Consider the following 19,624-nt stretch of genomic DNA (forward strand, 5'->3'; position numbering starts at 1 on the left):
ATGCAGTGGGAGAAAGGAGCGAGTTAAAGGTGACATGGAGATTTTAACCCTGGCTGACAGATAACAGTGAAACTAGAAAGGCGTAGTCTGAATGAGGTAAACAACTGCTATTTTCTCAAGAATGTGCTTAAGGTTCTAATATTGTTTTCTCATTTGAAAAAAAATTACTGGCAGAAACAAAGCCATTCACCCTTCCTTAACTCAAACCTTCAGTCTCCCAAATATGTTTCATACATTCGAGTGGCCCAATTAGGGAGTACTTCTCCCCAATGGCAGCTCATTCCTTCCCTCCAGAGAAAACGCACTTCATTAACCTAAGCCATAAACTCCCATTAAAGCTGTTAGGTCCAAATTGTAGGACAGAAAGTCTCAGACATTCTTTACAGTTCAGCTTTCATGAGGAAAGCATTTTTTTTTAAAGACATCTAATCAAAAGCTCCTCGATTTCTAATCTCAGCAGAAGTGGAAAAGGATGTAACAAGTTTTCTTAGGAGGTAACCTCCATTAAGTCACGAAATGTCACCTTTGGCAAAGACGATCATGTAGAAATGACCAAGTAATCCGGAAAACTGCCCATACTAAAAGCAGCTGAAGTCTACTGCGTTCTCATTTATCTCTACCTTGGCAGAAGTAACTCAAGCCAAAAAACACACTGAACGTTATAATCCATCATGAAGGCACTGAAGACAATTCAACACTACAGCCTGTGTCCAAATGCCTCTCAGGATGTCATAACTTCACAGAATTCATTCCTGAGTGATGGGGTGCCATCAAACCAGACACTCAAAAGTGAACAAAGGGACAGGTAACTAAGTCACAGACAAAATAAGGCACTTTATCCATGTACTTCAACAATCACAACCATATTCCAACACACACCAACCAATGCTGCAAAGACGACCCATCAGAGCTGAGATCCACGCTACTGCACGTGTGGCAGCTGCTAAGAGGAGCCATCCGAAATGAGAAATGCATTACTTTGAGGCAAGTCCCAAAAACAAGGGAAGAAAGTGAGTGGGGGTGCAGATGAACAAGGCTAGATACAAACCAGTCCCTGTTGGAGCTGAATGATGCGTACGTGGAGGTTCTTTATATAATACTTCTACATTTGGATACGTTTTAAACCTTCTATGTTTAAAAGTAAAATACAAAAAAAGAAAGAACCAACACATTTTCAAGATGCTCAAAAGTAAAAACAGGTTTCTCTCACAGCCCCTTTCATAAAACTTAATTTTCAATCCTTCACAACAATGGAGAGGAAATAAACACCTTTCTTATACTTAAGCAGTGAGGGTAAAAAGGTAGATGATGCATATTGTAAGCCTAGAAAAGTCCTTGAGAGAAAACAGGTTAGATCTACTAACAAAACATCATCACTTTTCACAATTTCCCCTTCTCATGTTTCCATTGCACTTCTGAAGACGGATCTCCAACTCTTCCAGAGTCACACACACTGCCTAAAGCGCAGGACAGAAAAACCAACCGCCAAAAGCCATGCAAAACTCAAGATCAGAAACCAGAACCGGAAACTGTCATGACTATGATACAAGCAACAAATGATTCATCCTGAGAAAGCAGTCAAGTCCCATCTGTTTCTCAGGACTCCCAAAAGACGTCCAGGCAGAAGAGTTCTGGGACCCGAGTCAGCATCAAGTGCCTCGGACATTTACTGAGCATCCTGGCTACCCAGCGCCCCAGCAAGGAGGTAGAAATCCACTAGGAAGCAAATGAGAACAAAAATTCACAACGCAAGCCAGAAGTGCCACAACAGAGGGTGCAGAAAAGCACCTCCAGCACCCAGACAAAAAAGGGGCTCACCCTGCTTGGGAAGCCAGAGAGGTAACCTGGGAAGGGGTCTTCACAGATGAACAGGAGCTTGTCTAACATTGCAGGCTGCTGGTGGAGAGGGAGCATGAGCAAAGGCCAGAGGTCTCCAAGGCCTGGCAAGGAGTTACATGGCTGCAAGTAGGGCACCTGCTGGGCAGCGGAGGGAGCCCAGGGAGTTGGCGGGGGGTGGCGGTGAGAGACCACGAATGGCCTTGCACATGCACTAAGGAGCTTAGACTTGACCCTGTGGAGCAGCACTTCTCAAACTAGCAGTGGTGAAGGGCCAGTTGTTGAAATGGCCAACCCATCATAGATGATGCTCACGCTCCCTATTTGTCCTTTCCTCATCATTCACAGGTAACATAGCACACACACTGGCGCAGGCGCAACACCACCACTACAGACAACACCAAGAGCATTTCAGCAGGCAGGGGCACAGCTAGGTCCAACTGGTCTTTTTGGAGGGTGTATCTGAGGGCAGTGTGATGAGTGAACAAGAGGGCTAAGGTGCGGGGGGCATGGATGGTGGTCAGGAGGCTGCTGCATTCATCTAGGAAATGAATGCCAAGAGCCTGGCTAAGGCACCAGCAATGGGGCCAGAGAGGAGGAGTCAGGTTTGCAAGGTCCTTCCCAGTCTACATGACAGGGCTTGGTGACCACTGGGCATCAAGGGGGAAGTAGCACAGCATAGTTCTGTTTTCTCTAGTTTCTATACTGCTTGGCGGTGATTCTGTCGGCACAGGGAGGAACTGTGGCAAGAGGCACATGTTTAGAAAGAGACATTCATGTGAGAATAAAATTGTCTTCAAATTTCAAATAACTTTGTTCTGACTCTTCCCTCCTAAGAAATCTCCAGTATTATGTCCTGTTTTGTTCACCTGCTGTATACTCAGAACCTGGAGTAGTATCTTGATAGCTTTATAATTTATCTAAATGTCCACTCAAGGGACATCTCAGGAGTCTGGGCCCAGCTGGCTAGGAGAGTAGTCATATTGCATATTTAGCAGATTTTCATGATTAGTAAAGAATGGTTCTAATTTGACCCAGCCCTTCATGCCTGCTATTATTGGAAAGGAGACAGAAAAGAATGGAGCCGGGTTGCTACAGAATAACCTGTAATTTGATGGGGATTTGAGTGTTAAAAATCAGCACTAACTAGTATTTTAAGGTGAGCTCAAGAAGCCCTACACCAGCCCTGGAAATACTAAAGAAAGTCCTCTTGACTCCATCAGGCCAAAGCAAGCTAATCTAAAACAAAACGTGGTGGCAACATTCTCAGTTTGCGTTTGGTCTAAAAGTACAGAGATGAAATATATTCAACTCTATTCACTGGTGAGGTTTTAGAGAAAGACAGACTACAGTTACAAAATCAGTGCTTAGAAGGATGGCCCCTAAAGTAAAATGTCACAACCCAAATGAGTTCCAGAAAACAAAACGCATTTTCTCTATTAGGTATAATTTGCCACTATGGTGTAAGAAACCACCATTTCTGGGAACTACAACACGTTTGGCTGAGGAACAAAAGCACCTGCCAAACCACCACAGAAAGAAAAAAAAAAAAAAATGCCCTGTTTGTTGGCTCCTGAAAAAAGTAAACAGCCGAATGGAGTTGCAGGCCTCTATTCTGAAGAACCCCAGTTTGGTGAGTTAAAGGTATGTGTTTGCATCAGCAAGTTTATTCCATTCAACTCTGAATCCCTCTTTGAGACTCAGACCCAAGCTTGTATCCTCTCTTGTCTGGACTAGTGCAGTACACCCCTGCCTGGCCTCCCAGTTTCTTCCTGGGCCCATCTGTTCAGTTTCAACACAGCACTTGTTGATCTTGTAAAGTGGAGGCCATGTGCTTTATTCTGCTCAGACTACTATAACAAAATACCATAGACTAGGGGGCTTGAACAACATTGAACAACAGAAATTTATTTCTTATGGTTCTGGAAGCTGGAAGTCTGAGATTGGTTTCTGGTGAAGGCTGTCTTCTTGGCTTGCAGACCGCCACCTTCTCACCATGTCCTCACATGGAGAGAGAATGAGTGAGCTCTGGTCTCTCCCTTCTCATAAGGACACTCATCCATCCTAAGGGCCCCACCTTCATGATTATCTCCCAAAGGCCCCATCTCAAAGTACCATCACACCGAGGGCTAGTGCTTCAACTTATGAATGGCAGTGGAAGGATGACACAAACATTCAGTCCAGAACAACAGGGCACGTTGCTCCTTGCCTCAGGTTCCTCTATCGGCTGAGAAAAGCTAATGTCCTCACACCAGCCACTAGGCCCTACACCAGTGGTATCTGTAGGGAGAGCACAGCTCCCTAGGGAATGCTTGAGAAATCGATGAAGGTATTTTCTGGTGGTCACAGAGACTAGCGGACTTTACAGACACTAAGTGTGGGGGACCAGGGATGCTAGTGGTCCTGCACAACCAAGGATTGCCCTGCATCTGCACGCCACTCTGATGTCCTGCCAGACATTCTCACGGGCCAAAACCCTTTATTAATTATCCGAGCCTACAGTCTGTTTTACACATAAGCACAAATGTACTTTTTCATAATATATAGAATTTTCTTGGAACGTAACTACTGTGTAAGGCAGGTAAGGCTGTACTTCTTTTGTTTGAAACACTACCAAGAACAGTGCACCATCTTGGAAATCCAGTTGCCATGGCTATGGTGGTAAACTATCCTGCACTTGTCTCCATCTGCATTAACAGGCACAGCATTTGTTCCTGGGGGGAGTGTCAGCGTGTGTCCAAGCATTTACATGCTATATCTATGTGATTAAAAAATACTTTCCTATTATTTGTTTTAGATTACCAGTTCGGTAATATGTTTATTTCTTTTTGAAACTGTGTATATGTAGTTTACTGACTATAAATTTTGTTTCAGTAAGCATCTTTATAGTACATGTGAAGTAAAGGAAGTGCTGGGTCCCTCCTGCCCTGTATGACTGGCCCATCTCTCTCTGAGCTGATCTCCACCCGCCACAACTCTGTGCTCCTCCTCTACCGTGCCAGGGACGCTCCCACCCTTTCTTTTTTCTTTTTTTTTTTTTTTTTAAGGACACTCCACCTTTGACCCACTACGCCGGCTGTCTACGAGACTCCCTTGACTCCCTTGTCTCCTTGAGCTCCTGCTCAAATGACACCTTCTCAGTGGAGCCCTCCCTGTTTAAAACTGCAGACTCCCACCCCAGCCTGGCACTGCCCATTCCATGTCCCCACTTCATTTTTTCTCCAAACCTCTCGTTACTAATAAGTAACTGATTTCCTGTTTTCCCACTGGAATGAAAGCTCTATGACAAAAGGGTTTGCCTGTTTTGTTCACTTGCTGTATCCTCAGGACCTAGAGTAGCATCTGGATACCTTTATCATTTATCTATATTTAACAATTTAGAAAAACGTTGAAATCTTTAGTTATAACCACAAGATTAAAGTTAAACTGAAAACTCAGGGTATCTACACATTGCCATCTTTAATCTTTGTACAGAAATACAAGTTAAGGCCACTGGTATCCAGGTCTGAACTAAAACATGCCAGTTTATTCTTAGAAAAACAGACTTAGATCATCATGAATACTACTGGAAATTATTAGGCTGGGCACAGTGACTCACATCTTTAATCTCAGCACTTTGAGAGGCAGATCACTTGAGGCCAGGAGTTTGAGACCACCCTGGCCAACATAGTGAAACTCCGTCTCTACTGAAAATACAAAAATTAGCCAGGCATAGTGGCGCATGCCTGTAATCCCAGCTACTCGGGAGGCTGAGGCATGAGAATCACTTCAACCTGAGAGGCAAAGGTTACAGTGAGCCAAGATTGCACCATTGCACTCCAGCCTAGGCAACAGAGGGAAACTCTGTCTCAAAAAAAAAAAAAAAAAAGAAAAGAAAAGAAATTATTAGACCTTAATTGGATTTCTCTAATTCTTCCTTTAAGTGTCTTGTAACTCCTCCTCCCTAGTCAGTCACTAGATTCTACTGATTCTATTTCTGGCTTGCCTCTCACCCTTCCCATCCCTCCTCCCTTTCCAGGTCTGCTTCCTGCCTCCAGTCATCCCACACACAGCTGCTGGAGTCATCGAAAAGTGAGCACCTGTTGAGTCACTCACCTGTTCAATCACATTAACAGCTCCCAATTTCCTGTTCAGTCAGATACAAACGCCAAAGTGCTCCAGTAAGGTTCAACATCCCCTCGTAATCCTCCCTCCCTCTACCTGGAAACGCTAAGCTCCTGCTAAACAGGATCAGCTCCTGCACCCTAGACCTGCTGCCTCCTTTGCTCTTCTCCAGGCCTCACTCCTGACTGAACTCAATTCACCCACCAGGGCTTACCTCCGACACCCCACTTCACAGAGCCTCCTGCCCTCCAAATGGATGTGGGCTCACAGCACATTACTAGTCCCTCTCATGAGTGGTTACAGGACTCGGCTGTGTTGAAGTCCTGTGTTCTTATATTTTCACCGTGGGTTTACACCATGGGCTTCTTGAGGACAAGGTCTGCCTTTTTCATTTTGGTGTCCTATAGAACAGGGGTCCCCAACCCCCGGGCTGTGGACCCATACTGGTCTGTGGACGGGTCCACGGCCTGTTAGGAACCGGGCCACACAGCAAGAGGTGAGCAGTGGGTGAGCAAGCAAAGCTTCATCTGTATTTACAGCCGCTCCTTGTCACTGGCATTACTGCCTAAGCTCCACCTCCTGTCAGATCAGTGGCAGCATTAGATTTTCATAGGAGTGTGAACCCTATTGTGTACTACGCATGTGAGCATAGTGTGGCATGTTTCTTATGAGAATCTAATGCCTGATGATCTGTTATTGTTTCCCATCGTGCCCAGATGGGACCGTCTAGTTGCAGGAAAACAAGCTCAGGGCTCCTACTGATTCTACATCATGGTGAGTTGTATAATTATTTCATTCTACATCACAATGTAGTAATAATTATAGAAATAAAGTGCGCAATAAACATAATGCACTTGAGTCATTTCAAAACATTCCCTGCCCCTGCTTCCCCGGTCCACAGAAAAACTTCCACGAAACTGGTCCCTGGTGCAAAAAAGGTTGGGGACTGCTGATATACAGTATCTCTCACATTCTAGGTTCTCTAAATACACATTCAATTGAGTTAAAAAGAGGCAAATTCTTTCAGCTCTAAGTTAGAAGAGAAAACAGGTTAATTCTTATGCTTGACTAAGTAATAGGACACAGTTTTGTTGGATACAGATGACATTACTTGCAGAAATGAAGACTTAGAAAAAATCAACTTAAAGCATTATGCGCAGGGAAAAGCAAAGCAGAATGAAGTGGCTCAGGGTGAAGATGCCCTGCCTGGGAACAATGAAGCTGAAGGACATGCCCTAACATTCCACAGCCAATGTGTTTCTCTCAATTCTTGTGTGATTTGTTGATTTTCATCTCTGGACAAAATAGGAAATCCTGAAGTTTGAAGGACTCTGTTTCATTTTAAAAACATTAAAAGGCTTAAATGTGATGGAGATACAGTACAGATGACGTTCTTGGAACCTGTAATAAAACACTCTACAGTCTTCCTGTGGCCACACACTCCTGAGAGAGCTGGTCTTTGCGCTGTTTAAAGTTCCTGCTGATCCAGGCAGGGCCCATACAGGTGGGGCAGGATGGCCTGTGGTAACCCAGCTGCCATCATCTATGGACGGTAACGAGGTTTGCTGCTGAATTCACAAGATAATGTGTGACCTTCTGACATATGCCAATATTTTTCCATCTAGCATACTGTTTTGGAACACTTTATTAAGGAAGGAAAAACATTGGCTGCGCTCATGAAAGTAATGAGTCACAGAGCAGTGACGAAAGAGAACGATGCTGTTCAGACCCGAACCTCGGGCCAAATGAGATTTATTACTAGACAGATTAAATAATATAGATGACTCTGAAAGTCCCAAATCCTGGGATTTGCATGGCTTTATCTGGAAAGATTACTTTGGAAATCAAATACAATTTCCCAGCTGTAGGGCTTGACTCTGCTAGTTACCACCAGGAAGATCAGATCATAACATGGACGCACGGTATGTTAAGTAAGAAAGAAGCTCAGTCTTTATTCCCCTCACCGTAACAACCCAATAAAGTGGTTAACTTGGATGAATGTCAAATCTTACAGCCCTCTATTATTTCAGCCTCTATAAAAACAAATGAGTAATTTGAGGTGTTAAGAAGATACCTTCTTGTAATTATGATTACAAGATTCTAATCATGAGAACAAATTTAGTGCAGCATGTCTTCATAAAGACCAACTAGCTAGAGCTATTAATAGAAAAGCCTAGAGCCATTTTAACATGAAGTCTAAACAGAAGCAAAAAAGAAGATGAAACGTGCTTCTTTAACTGAGGCACTTAGTGGATAACCACAGCAAAGCTATAAACATCCTTGGAGCAGAATGCCTTTTCCTCTCTTGATCCCATTCTTCTTTATTTCATATTTATTTTATTAGATAATGAGTAATGTTTTCTCTTTCTTCAGAATATGTTTCTGTGGACCCAGTTAAGCAAATGTCCATGTTGCCCAAGGACCAAATCCAAATTACCTTCTTTTAAAGTCCATTTGATTGAGCCTGTCCTCTTGCTGACAGCATGCAAACTTCCATCCAGCGTTGACACAAACAACAAGGTTTCAGGAAGCGTCACTGTGCTGGTACTTCCAAAAATCTGCAACGAGATGTAGAAGACTCTTCATGTTGATATGATTCTTCACCTTGGGCATGTACAATCACAGACCCCCCACCCCCAAGGTTATCCTGCTAAAACCCTCCATTTTACAGATGAAGAAATGGAAGGTGGAGAGCCTAAATTCCCACTCAGTCAGGACTAGAACCCAGGTCACCTCACTCTAAGCAGTGATCCTGACCTAACATTACAAGGACAAGAATTCTGAAATAATCCATGGGGCAGCCTCCACTGAAACAGAGGGGCAAAGTAGGCTCAGCTTTCTGACTTCCTTCTCTTGGGTCTATTCTATTCTCTAAAACCTGGTCATCTCATAAGACATTATGATAAAAAAGAATGCGAACACCCACACGCACACACGCTCATGAAATTTTAAAAAGCAAAGAATTAGGGGAAAATGCTTAAAGCAAAATAGGAAAAACAGCTTTCATTATACAAAGAATTTATAAAATAAAACACCAAGGTTCCAGTAAAGATATGTTATAAAAGTAAATGAATAAAAAGCATAACCCCAAACTGGTCCTCACTTAGAATAAAAATAAAATTTAAATTAAAATGTACCTTTTTTTCTCAACAAACTTAAAACAAAACAAAAAAACATTTTAAAGGAAATAACCAAAGGCTGTGACATTTCTCATCCATTGCTAGTAGCACTGAAAATTACTAGTATCATCTTTCTGGAAAATATAAAAGTGCTCTTAGTTTTTGATCCTATAATTCCACTTCTATACTCTAAAGAAATAACTCCAGAAATGGAAAAAGTTCTGTGCAAATGATACTCATGATGTCCCATTTATAAACACAAAAACTGGAAAGAACCAAATTTCCAATAATATCTAAATGGCTAAGATAAATAAAGACATATGTTCAGTGAAATAATTATCATTAAAATAACACTTGGAAAAATCTACAATATAGAAAAATGCTTATATACATTATCAATTAAATATAGAATCCAAGATTTGATATTCACTGTGGTTACAATTATACTGGACTGATTTTTTTTTTTTTTTGCCTGCCTGTCTTCTGGCTTTGCTAGGAATTGTACCCTCATTCCACAGGGTTTCCATGAGAGCAGGTGTGTGCGCACATGTACACACATGGACGCATATGCAGGTGACAGCTGGTAAGGTTTCCTGGATAAGATTTCCCTTTTGAGGTAGGGGTCCCTTCAGCAACCCCACCCTTGTAATGAGATTTTCTCTTCCTTTGTCACATACTATCCTGCAAATAGCTTTTTCCCCGGGTCTTCAATTAAAAAAAAAACATGCCAATGCAACTTGCTAATACTGCAACAGTTTGAATTCTGGCACAAATGCTATTTTTGAAATACAGAAGTATGGAGCATTAAATGTAAAAGGACTGGGGTTATCTGTGCATGGGAGCCTGATCCCAGAAAGCCTGGCTACTCTCGGTAAGAGCCAGGATGCCTAGTTAATCCTTCAAAGGGAAGGCCCCACAGGCTCTCTCTGGGGCAGCCTGAGGTGGCACGACAAATACTCTGGGGTCCTGTATTCCTTTTCCACGGTGGAGACCCACCAACAGAGGGAGTGAAATGGCTGCCAGAACTTTGCACATCCCACCTCTTCGCTTTGCCCAGGGCCAGGGCCTGGGCCCACTCCCTAGAATGGGAGAAAGGACAGCAAGCTGTGTTGCCACCTGCCAAGTCTACTCTGTGCAAAGCCTCAAGTCTGAGGAAGAAGAGTGCTTTTAATTCTACCTTTGGAACTAGGAAATTAATATCAGAGTATGAATCGGCTAGGAAAACATAAGCCTCAAGGGTGGTATCTGCCCTAGCCGGGGATGCAAAGGTCACTGTTTGGGAGTGGTTAGAATTATTTCAGCCCAGAGGGTCCAGATGGTGACAAGCCAGCTGAACCACAGGTACCTGGGCCTGGAGAACTGTGGCCCTATGACAAAGCCACCAGGAGTTCATGAGTAAACAGGGGCTAAGTGAATTGGGGCTATCTGCCACCGAGGAGGGGGAATGGGTGTGCAGCTTGGTGTGGGATGGCTGGATTATGTTAGGTGTGACAGTTTGGAGGATGAATAAATGAAAGGGCAAATTATGCATACCTGGGGCCAAGAAGTGGAAATCCCTGCTGAGCCCTCTTCCACCCACCCAAAGATACCACAGGAATAACCACTCTGTACAACAGGTCTTGGGAGGCCACACAAGAAAGTGAGTTAAACTCTGGGTGGCTAAAGTGGAAATAAGGCCAGGCGTGGTGGCTCATGCCTGTAATCCCAACATTTCGGGATGCCAAGGCAGGAGGATTACTTGAGGTCAGGAGTTCGAGACCAGCCTGGCCAATATGGTGAAAACCCATCTCTACTGAACACACAAAAATTAGCCGGGCGTGGTGGCATGTGCCTGTATTCCCAGCTATTCAGAAGGCTGAGGCAGGAGAATTGCTTGAACCTGGGAGGTGGAGTTTGCAGGGGGGTTACACTGAGCCAAGGTTGCACCACTGCACTCTAGCCTGGGTGACAGAATGAGACTCTGTCTCAATAAATAAATAAATAAATAAATGGAAATAAAACTTGAGAGAGCTCTATGAATGTGTTTTCTGTCACATGGAAAAAGCTGAATGAGAAAGACACAGAAACAGAAAGCAGCCTGAGAAGAAACATGACTGAAAAGACTGGGAGAGCCCACCCTGGCTTCCACAGCTCCTGAGGCCTAGCTAAGTTCTTGCCCTTGGGCTTAGAGACCCTCCAGTCCTTACAATAAATTCCCCTCTTTGCTTAAGCCTGTTAGAATTAGGTTTCTGTCACTTGTAGCCTAAACAGTCCCCACCACACACCCAATGAGGAAAAATGCAGATAGAAAAAGGGAAAAAAAGGGCCAGGCGCGGTGACTCACGCCTACATGTAATCCCAGCACTTTGGGAGGCCGAGGCAGGCACATCACTTGAGGTCAGATGTTCGAGACCAGCCTGGCCAACATGGCGAAACCTCATCTCTACTAAAAATACAAAAATTAGCCGGGCATGGTGGTGGGTGCCTGTAATCCCAGCTACGCGAGAGGCTGAGGCAAAAGAAATCACTTGAACCCAGGAGTTGGAGGTTGCAGTGAGCCGAGATCGCGCCACTGTACGCCAGCCTGGGGGATAGAGCGAGGTTCTGTCTCCAAAAATAAAAATAAAAATAAAGGGAAAACAATACTGCAAAATTACAGCAATATTTCTTCTTTTCTCATTTTTTAAACTTCCAATAATATGATTTGCTAATCTGTAGTGAATTTTTCACAAAGTAGAAAGGAGATGGACAAGCTAGCAGAGAGAGAAGCTTGAATTTAAAGGAGCTTCGGCAAGCGCCTAAGTTCCACGTGAAGCACTTTCCACCTCAGGATAGTAGGCAAGTCAACCACCTTTGATCATTCATCTCCACCAAACAAGGGACCAGAGTTTAGAAACACAGGGGTCTCCCAATAAGAATGTATGCATCCAAGAATAAGAAGAGTTTGCTGTTATTAAAGCCTACAGTACAACCATAATGAACTAAGTGCCCCCAAGTATATCTTATCACAGTATTAATATTTAAAAGGGTTAATATTTACCAAAACATATCAGTGCTCCTTTGCTACTAGCGGAAGCACTAGTGGAAACAAAAGCCACCTGCCTTGTCTGAGCATCTTGGAAGCCACTGGAAGAGCAACAGTCTACGGTTGGTTTATGGATCAAAATAAAACACTAATCATGGCCGGGACCGGTGGCTCACGCCTGTAATCTCAGCACTTTGGGAGGCTGAGGCGGGCGGTTCACCTGAGGTCAGGAGTTTGAGACCAGCCTGGTCAACATGGTGAAACCCCGTCTGTACTAAAAAAAATACTAAAAAATCAGCCAGGCCTGGTGGCAGACACCTGTAATTCCAGCTACTTGGGAGGCTGAGGCAGGAGAATTGCTTGAACCCAGGAGGCGGACGTTGCAGTGAGCTAAGATCATACCATTGCACTCCAGCCTAGGCAACAGAGCAAGACTCTGTCTCAAAATCAAAAACAACAACAACAACACTAATCACATGACTAATTTAGTCTTGGAAAAATCTCACAAAGTTTAGAGAGAAGCTGAATTTGGCAACAGAGAATTCTGTCAATCACAATGTCTACAGAAATGCCACAAACGATTACAATTGGCAGGTTCTTCTCAAGGCTCTCAACTGTACCAAATCGAAACTCCTGGGAGCCACTCGGAACAGTGTTATTCTCTCATAAGGCAAATAAAAATGACAAATTTTCTGGCTTTTTCCCCTCTGGCATTTTTAAAAGCATGAACATGCCTGAGTTCAAATGTAGTTGCTATAGCTAACATGAATTAAACATGTTTCCAGATGCCTTGTGTGATACTGAGCGCAGCTTAGAACTATTTGTACCTGAACATTGAAAAATGCTGCTTCACAAAGATGAACTTGTGCCTTGTCTTTGCCCAGCCATTTCAGTCCTTAGTGCTCACTTTTCGCTACAAGCAACATACCCTACGGCACACACACTGGTTTCCAGAGAGCCTGAAAATGGAAAGAAAATGTCGAGTCTGCAGATCTGTTTCAAGTTAACAACTATTTGGAATTTGATTCAGTTTTAAAACTAGTAGTTGGAAGGTTAAAAAAAAAAAGTGGAATATATACTCCTGGCTTTGATGGTGACTTGTAGGAAGTAACCAACAGTAACTGTGGAGAGTGAGAAGGGTAGTGGCAGGCATCTAGTCTCGCCTAAAACTAAACATCCATTAGCTAATTGGTCCCCACAGACATCAGACTCTGTCCAGCATGTGTCACTTAGCAGGCTTCAGCAGTATAAGGGTCCACACTGCAGCCCTACTCAGCTGGACTGCAGCAAGAGTCTCCCTCCCATGAAAGCCAACACAAGACCAGCACTGGATCCTGATGTTCAATGTTCTGATTATAAAGCAATGTTATGGCTGGACATGGTGACTCACGCCTGTAATCCCAGCACTTTGGGAGGCCGAGGTGGGCGGGTCACTTGAGGTCGGGAATTCAAGACCAGCCTGGCCAACATGGTGAAACCCTGTCTTTACTAAAAATACAAAAGTTAGCTGGGTGTGGTGGTGGGCACCTGTAATCCCAGCTACTCGGGAGGCTGAGGCAGGAGAATCGCTTGAGCCCAGGAGGCGGAGGCTGCAGTGAGCCGAGATCACGCCACTGCACTCCAGGCTGGGCAACAGAGTAAGACTCCATCTCAAAAAAAAAAAAAAAAAAAGCAATGTTACACAAAATCCAGCAGCTTCCCCATTCATAAAATCCACCATTCACTCTGCATTTACTACAAAGATATAGAAGTGGCTATCAACTGCTTATGCAGAGATGATTGAAAGGTACATCACCAACAATTTAATCATTCCCTAATATTGTGAATTCAGCTAATTGTTAGGGCTCTTGCATTAATTAACTACTTACATATATTTCAGGTAAGAAAAAAATATTTTCTTAAATGCCTTCTGAAATAACTTCATTTAGAAAAAGTCTTCAGTAAAGAGAATTATGGACACAGGGGCAGATAGGTGTTCAAACAGCACAAAAACAAATGAAATGACCTCTAGCAAAAAACTACCAGTTTGTAAACTAGCATTTGGGACTGACTGCTCAAGCAGGGAGGCAAGCTCATCAGTGGCTGGAGAACAACCAGCAAAAAACCCACAGCTTCCTGGGCATGGTGGCTCACGCCTGTAATTCCAATACTTTGGGAGGCCCGGGCAGGAGGATTGCTTGAGCCCAGAAGTTCCAGGCCGGCCTGTGCAATATAGGGAGACCCCATCTTGACAAAAAAAAAAATTAATTTGCCAGGTGCGGTGGTTTATGTATGTAGTCCCAGCTACTCAGGAGGCCAAGGAGGGAGGATTGCTTGAGCCTGGGAGGCAAAGGTTGCAGTGAGCCAAGACAGTGCTACTGCACTCTAACCTGAGCAACAGAGCCAGACCCTATCTCAAAATAAAACAAACAAACAAACCAAAAACACAGGGCTTGATTTCAGCAGCCTTATCACTGAAGTTTTGGCTTGTTTCCACTTACCACTGCCCTGTCACCCCCTACAATGATAAGTACAGCAGGGAAGACCCTGCAAGCTCCTCTGAGATTCAGAACATATGAAAGCCGAATGTTCCCTATCAGGGGTTTCAGAAATGTTGCTTTTGCCAAAAAAATGCAGCTTGTCAATTTCAGACATACATTTCAAGAACTGATTCCCAGGTTAACTGACTACCTGATAACAAGTGTCAGGGCCAGGTGTGGTGGCTCATGCCTATAATCCCAGCACTTTGGGAGGCCCAGGCAGGTGGATCACCTGAGGTCAGGAGTTCGAGACCAGCCTGGCCAACATAGTGAAACCCTGTCTCTACTAAAAATACAAAAATGAGCCAGGCGTGATGGTGCACACCTGTAATCCCAGCCACTCAGTAGACTGAGTCAGGAGAATCGCTTGTATCCAGGAGGAAGGGGTTGCAGTGAGCCAAGATCGCGCCACTGCACTCCAGCCTGGGTGACAGAGAGACACTCCATCTCAAAAAAAAAAAGGGTCAGAAATAAGATCATTAAAATGGCACAGAATTTTCACCTCTAAGTCAGTGGGAACATACAGTGTCATGCACACGTGTTCCATACCCACAGTTTTCCAGTGATCTACACTTAACGAGGTTTATAATCTCTGTTCCATTTACAAAACTGGAGCATCTTACCCCTGCAAAAAATTAAAGCGTGTTGCGTGTACACACAAACACACACACACAGAAAACCTACGATTGTGAAAAAGAGAGTCACACACTTCTCAGGTGGCATGTAAATGGATCAAGTCCAACCCAACTGTTCATCCCTCTCTCTTTTTTCTTCTTTTTTCTGAGATGAGGTCTTGCTTTGTCACCCAGGCGGGAGTGCAGCTGAGCGATCAGAGCTCACTGCAGCCTTGAGGCTCAAGCAATCCTCTCCCCTCAGTCTTCCAAGTAGCTGGGACTACAGGTGTGTGACACCAGCCTGGCCAATTTTTAAATTTTTTGTAGAGTCGGGAGTCTCACTACACTGACCAGGCTGGTCTTGAACTCCTGGCCTCATGCAATCCTCCCACCTCAGCCTCCTGAGTTGCTGAGATTACAGGCATAAGCTTAAAAATAATGATTAAAAAAAAAAGACTTAAAATAAAAATATTTTCCATGAATCTTCTCCCCATCCCACCTCCACTCCAACAGACCAGAAGTTTATACAATCATCTGGCTAATAATAAAAATTTGTTTAGGAATATCACACCAATGTCTAGAATTTGTTCAGAGGCTGGTTTTTTCTCTGTGTGTGTGTTTTTGTTTGTTTTGCTAATAGTTCTCTATGTTCATTGGATTACTGTTAAATTGCATAATCCTAACTTTAGTTTTATTTATTTAAGGTGAAGAAAACCGCCGGGCACAGTGGCTCACGCCTGTAATCCCAGCACTTTGGGAGGCCGAGGTGGGTGGATCACCTGAGGTCAGGAGTTCGAGACCAGCCTGGCCAACGTGGTGAAACCCTGTCACTACTAAAAATACAAAAATTAGCCAGGCATGATGGCAGGTGCCTGTAATCCCAGCTATTTGGGTGGCTGAGGCAGGAGAATCACTTGAACCTGGGAGGCGGAGGTTGCAGTGAGCCGAGATCGTGCCGTTGCACTCCAGCCCAGCCTAGGCGACAAGGGCAAAACTCCATCTCAAAAAAAAAGAAAGAAAGAAAGAAAGAAAACCATTCCTCCAAACTAAAAATACTTACATAATTTGAGCAAGGACAATAGAATATCATACAATACCATGTGTACCTCAGTTCTTGGAACCTGCAACCTGCCAACAACAGCCAGGCTGCCTTTTGCAGTGCAGGGTTCCTTGCCAGGACTCAAATCTACTGGATGGTTGGCACAGAGGTAAAGCAATAAATTGGCGTTACAGGTTCCTTTTAGTTGGCTAATGAATACATATTACAGTATTAAAGGTAAGACTTGAAACAGGTTATGCAAGTGAGAGAAGGATTATATAAGAAAGATTTCCAAGATATTTTGTTTTACTGCCCAGTTAGGACATATGAAATCTTGAGAACAATTAAAAGTGCATGTTGCTAAATGTAGAATAATGATTTCAAGTGGATTAGAATGTGCTAAGGAATTAGAGCTTGTAATTATTAACCTTGGCAATCATGCTTGGAGGTGGGAAGGGCATGCTACACAGGAGAATGTGCCTATGCCAAAGCACCTATCAAAAAAGGGAAGATAAGGCTGATCCACCGCACATGTGGATGTGGTGAGGGGTGCTGTCTAGATGGATAAGAAAGTAGGAGTTAATAATGAGTAATGGCAAATAGACTGTATTATTCTGCTGGCTATAACCGGCTGAAAGCCACAGGATGGATCAGCTGATTTTAAGAGATACCAGTAAGACACTTTCTGGCATGCCATAACAGGACACCAGTCCTATAGGGTTTCTTACACACACACACACACACACACACACACACACACACACACACACACACACACACACAAGCTCGCTGTCTCTTTCTCTCATAGGACACCAGTCCTACAGGGTTTCTTTTTTTTTTTTTTTGAGACGGAGTCTCGCTCTGTCGCCCAGGCTGGAGTGCAGTGGCGCAATCTCGGCTCACTGCAAGCTCCGCCTCCCGGGTTCACGCCATTCTCCTGCCTCAGCCTCTCCAAGTAGCTGGGACTACAGGCGCCCCCCACCAGGGTTTCTTATACACACAAACACACACACACACACACACACACACACACACACACGCTCTCTCTCTCTCACTCAACCTGTGCGGTAACATCAAAACAACAGGAAGAAGTACCTCGAAATGGTATTCTATAACACAGACCCTTGAAAGGCACTAAAGGATATTCAAAACAAGGACATTTGTGTCTACAATTCTTCTACTTGCAGCAATATTATCTATCTCAGACTATAAACTCAAAGCCTGGCCATTTGTGATTCTCTGCTTTATAAAGGCAGCCAGCAGAGTACCGCTTTCTAATACCATTTCATCACGTAGTAGGAGACTGTCCGATCATGGCCAAAAAGACATCAAAAATTCACCAAAGCAGTAGAACACTGAAATCAGTGCCTAGTAAGTGCAAAGGCCCATGACATAAAACTCTCTCAATGATTAAAGCAAGCCCTCAGAGTAAAAGCCTCACAATGATCAGGAGGGGCTCAGCTCTTGGCTCACAAAGGACTATCTTTGAAGTTATGTTAAGTAAAGGCCTAATTAAGACAGATACAAAAAAAATTTGTTTTTTTTTTTTCTTTGAGACAGGGTCTTGCTCTGTCACCCAGGCTGGAGTGCAGCAGCACAAATCATGGCTCACTGCAGCCTCGACCTCCTGGGCTCAAGCGATTCTCCCACCTCAGCCTCCCGAGTAGCTGGGACTACAAGCATGCACCACTATGCCTGGCTTTTTATTTCATTTTTTGTAGAGATGGGGTTCTACTATGTTGCCCAGGCTGGTGTTGAACTCCTGGGCTCAAGCAATCTTCCCACCTCACCTCTCAAAGTGCTGGGATTACAGGCCTGAGCGGCTGGCCTACAAAAAAGATTTTTATTCAAATCAAACCCTGTTCCCTGACCCTCATCTCATTTACACATACTGCAGCAAAGTACTTATACCCAAATATGGAGATTTCTATACAGCCACCTGAACAGTGAGTAACAGAAATTTCACTACTTTTAGTCTCCTGTCTATGGAAGAACATTCAGAACCGAATTAAAACATCAGCCATAGACACAAACAAAAGTCTTACTGTTTTAAAGATTTCAGTCCACTAGTAAATCATTCCAAATTCTGTTATACGTCGTTTACCTGCGTGTAGGTCAGCAATAATCCATCAACCATACAGTTCCTTCTAACCAGTCTATCGGCTGTTATGTTTCCTGATATTAAGTCAATAAAGGCAACCATGACATTTGCTTTGGATGGGAGTCAAGTGTCTAGCTGGGATGCAGTAAAGGCCAAGGCCTAACTGAACAGCACTGTGTGGTTTCCAAACTAAGCAGCTGAGAGAGTTAAACTTTAGTGTTTGTGGCAAGTCTGGCGTATGGTGTAATTAACCACCACCCAAGACAGTTAGGACTCTTCTTCAGTTTAGGCTACTGTCCTTCCTTTAATAGATCTGATAAAAAAAGTACCTCATAAATCCACTGTATTCCTGAATGCAAAGGTATGCTAATTTCATAATAGGTGAATACAGTTCCCCCCAAACTGGTTTTGGGGCCTGGGCTGAGTGTCTGAGTTCAACCATTTGCAGTTCTGTTTATGTTCATGGTTGCTCTGCCATCAACTTATATTGCCATCATTGGAAGAAGAAATATATCTGGACATGAATGGTGCTACCTGAAATCCTTTTCCCTGACGTGGTTAGGAAAATAAGCCCTTTTTCTTAGGGTGGTATCAAATCCCTAAGGTCCCTCAGGATACCTGGGGAGCTAAGCCAAATCCCACACTTTACATATACGAAAACTGAAACCCAAGGTTACATGCTCATTTAGTGGCTGAGCTTTAGAATGCACGTGTCACTACTGTATTTTGTTGTCTTTGCTAAAGGGAAACAGCATCAACTGATATCTAGTAACAACAGAGAAATGTATCGGGCTAATTTACTTTGATGGAGAAACATCCTAAACAAACTAAACTAATACAGGCCTGACAGACTATAAATTTGTATGTGCACCATCAGTCTTACAAAAAGTCAAATTTTATCCATTTGAGTATGTCTACTTATGTGCAGTTAAACCTACTATTAAGAAGTCCTGGCCGGGTGCAGTAGCTCATGCCTGTAATCCCAGCACTTTGGGAGGCCGACGCAGGTGGATCACCTGAGGTCAGGAGTTCGCAACCAGCCTGGTCAACATGAGGAAACCCTGTCTCTACTAAAAATACAAAAAATTAGCTGGGCGTGGTGGCGGGCACCTCAATTCCCAATTACTTGGGAGGCTGAGGCAGAAGAATCACTTGAACCCGGGAGGCAGAGGTTGCAGTGAGCTGAGATCGCGCCATTGCATTCCAGCCTGGGTGACAAGAGGGAAACTCCATCTCAAAAAAATAGAAAAAAAAAGAAGTCCTCATGTAGAAATCCCAAGGGAAAAAA

At 43.7% G+C, this 19,624-nt stretch overlaps 1 protein-coding gene and 1 long non-coding RNA gene across 2 annotated transcripts in view; one reads left to right on the forward strand and one right to left on the reverse strand.

Moving 5' to 3' along the window:
- The window catches only part of ERN1 (endoplasmic reticulum to nucleus signaling 1), a 91,880-nt gene that overhangs the window by 50,666 nt on the left and 21,590 nt on the right, over positions 1–19,624 (reverse strand). The window contains exon 2 of the mRNA XM_055255860.2: positions 8,378–8,498. Within this exon, the coding sequence (XP_055111835.2) occupies positions 8,378–8,498 (121 nt within the window). The remainder of the gene's footprint in view (positions 1–8,377; positions 8,499–19,624) is intronic.
- On the forward strand, positions 1,557–7,962 carry LOC134735260 (uncharacterized). The gene is made up of 3 exons (XR_010118248.1): positions 1,557–1,839; positions 3,280–3,480; positions 5,855–7,962. It is a non-coding gene; the product is annotated as an uncharacterized lncRNA (long non-coding RNA).

The sequence above is a fragment of the Symphalangus syndactylus genome, chromosome 20, assembly GCF_028878055.3.
Source record: "Symphalangus syndactylus isolate Jambi chromosome 20, NHGRI_mSymSyn1-v2.1_pri, whole genome shotgun sequence".
Classification (NCBI taxonomy): Eukaryota; Metazoa; Chordata; class Mammalia; order Primates; family Hylobatidae; genus Symphalangus; species Symphalangus syndactylus.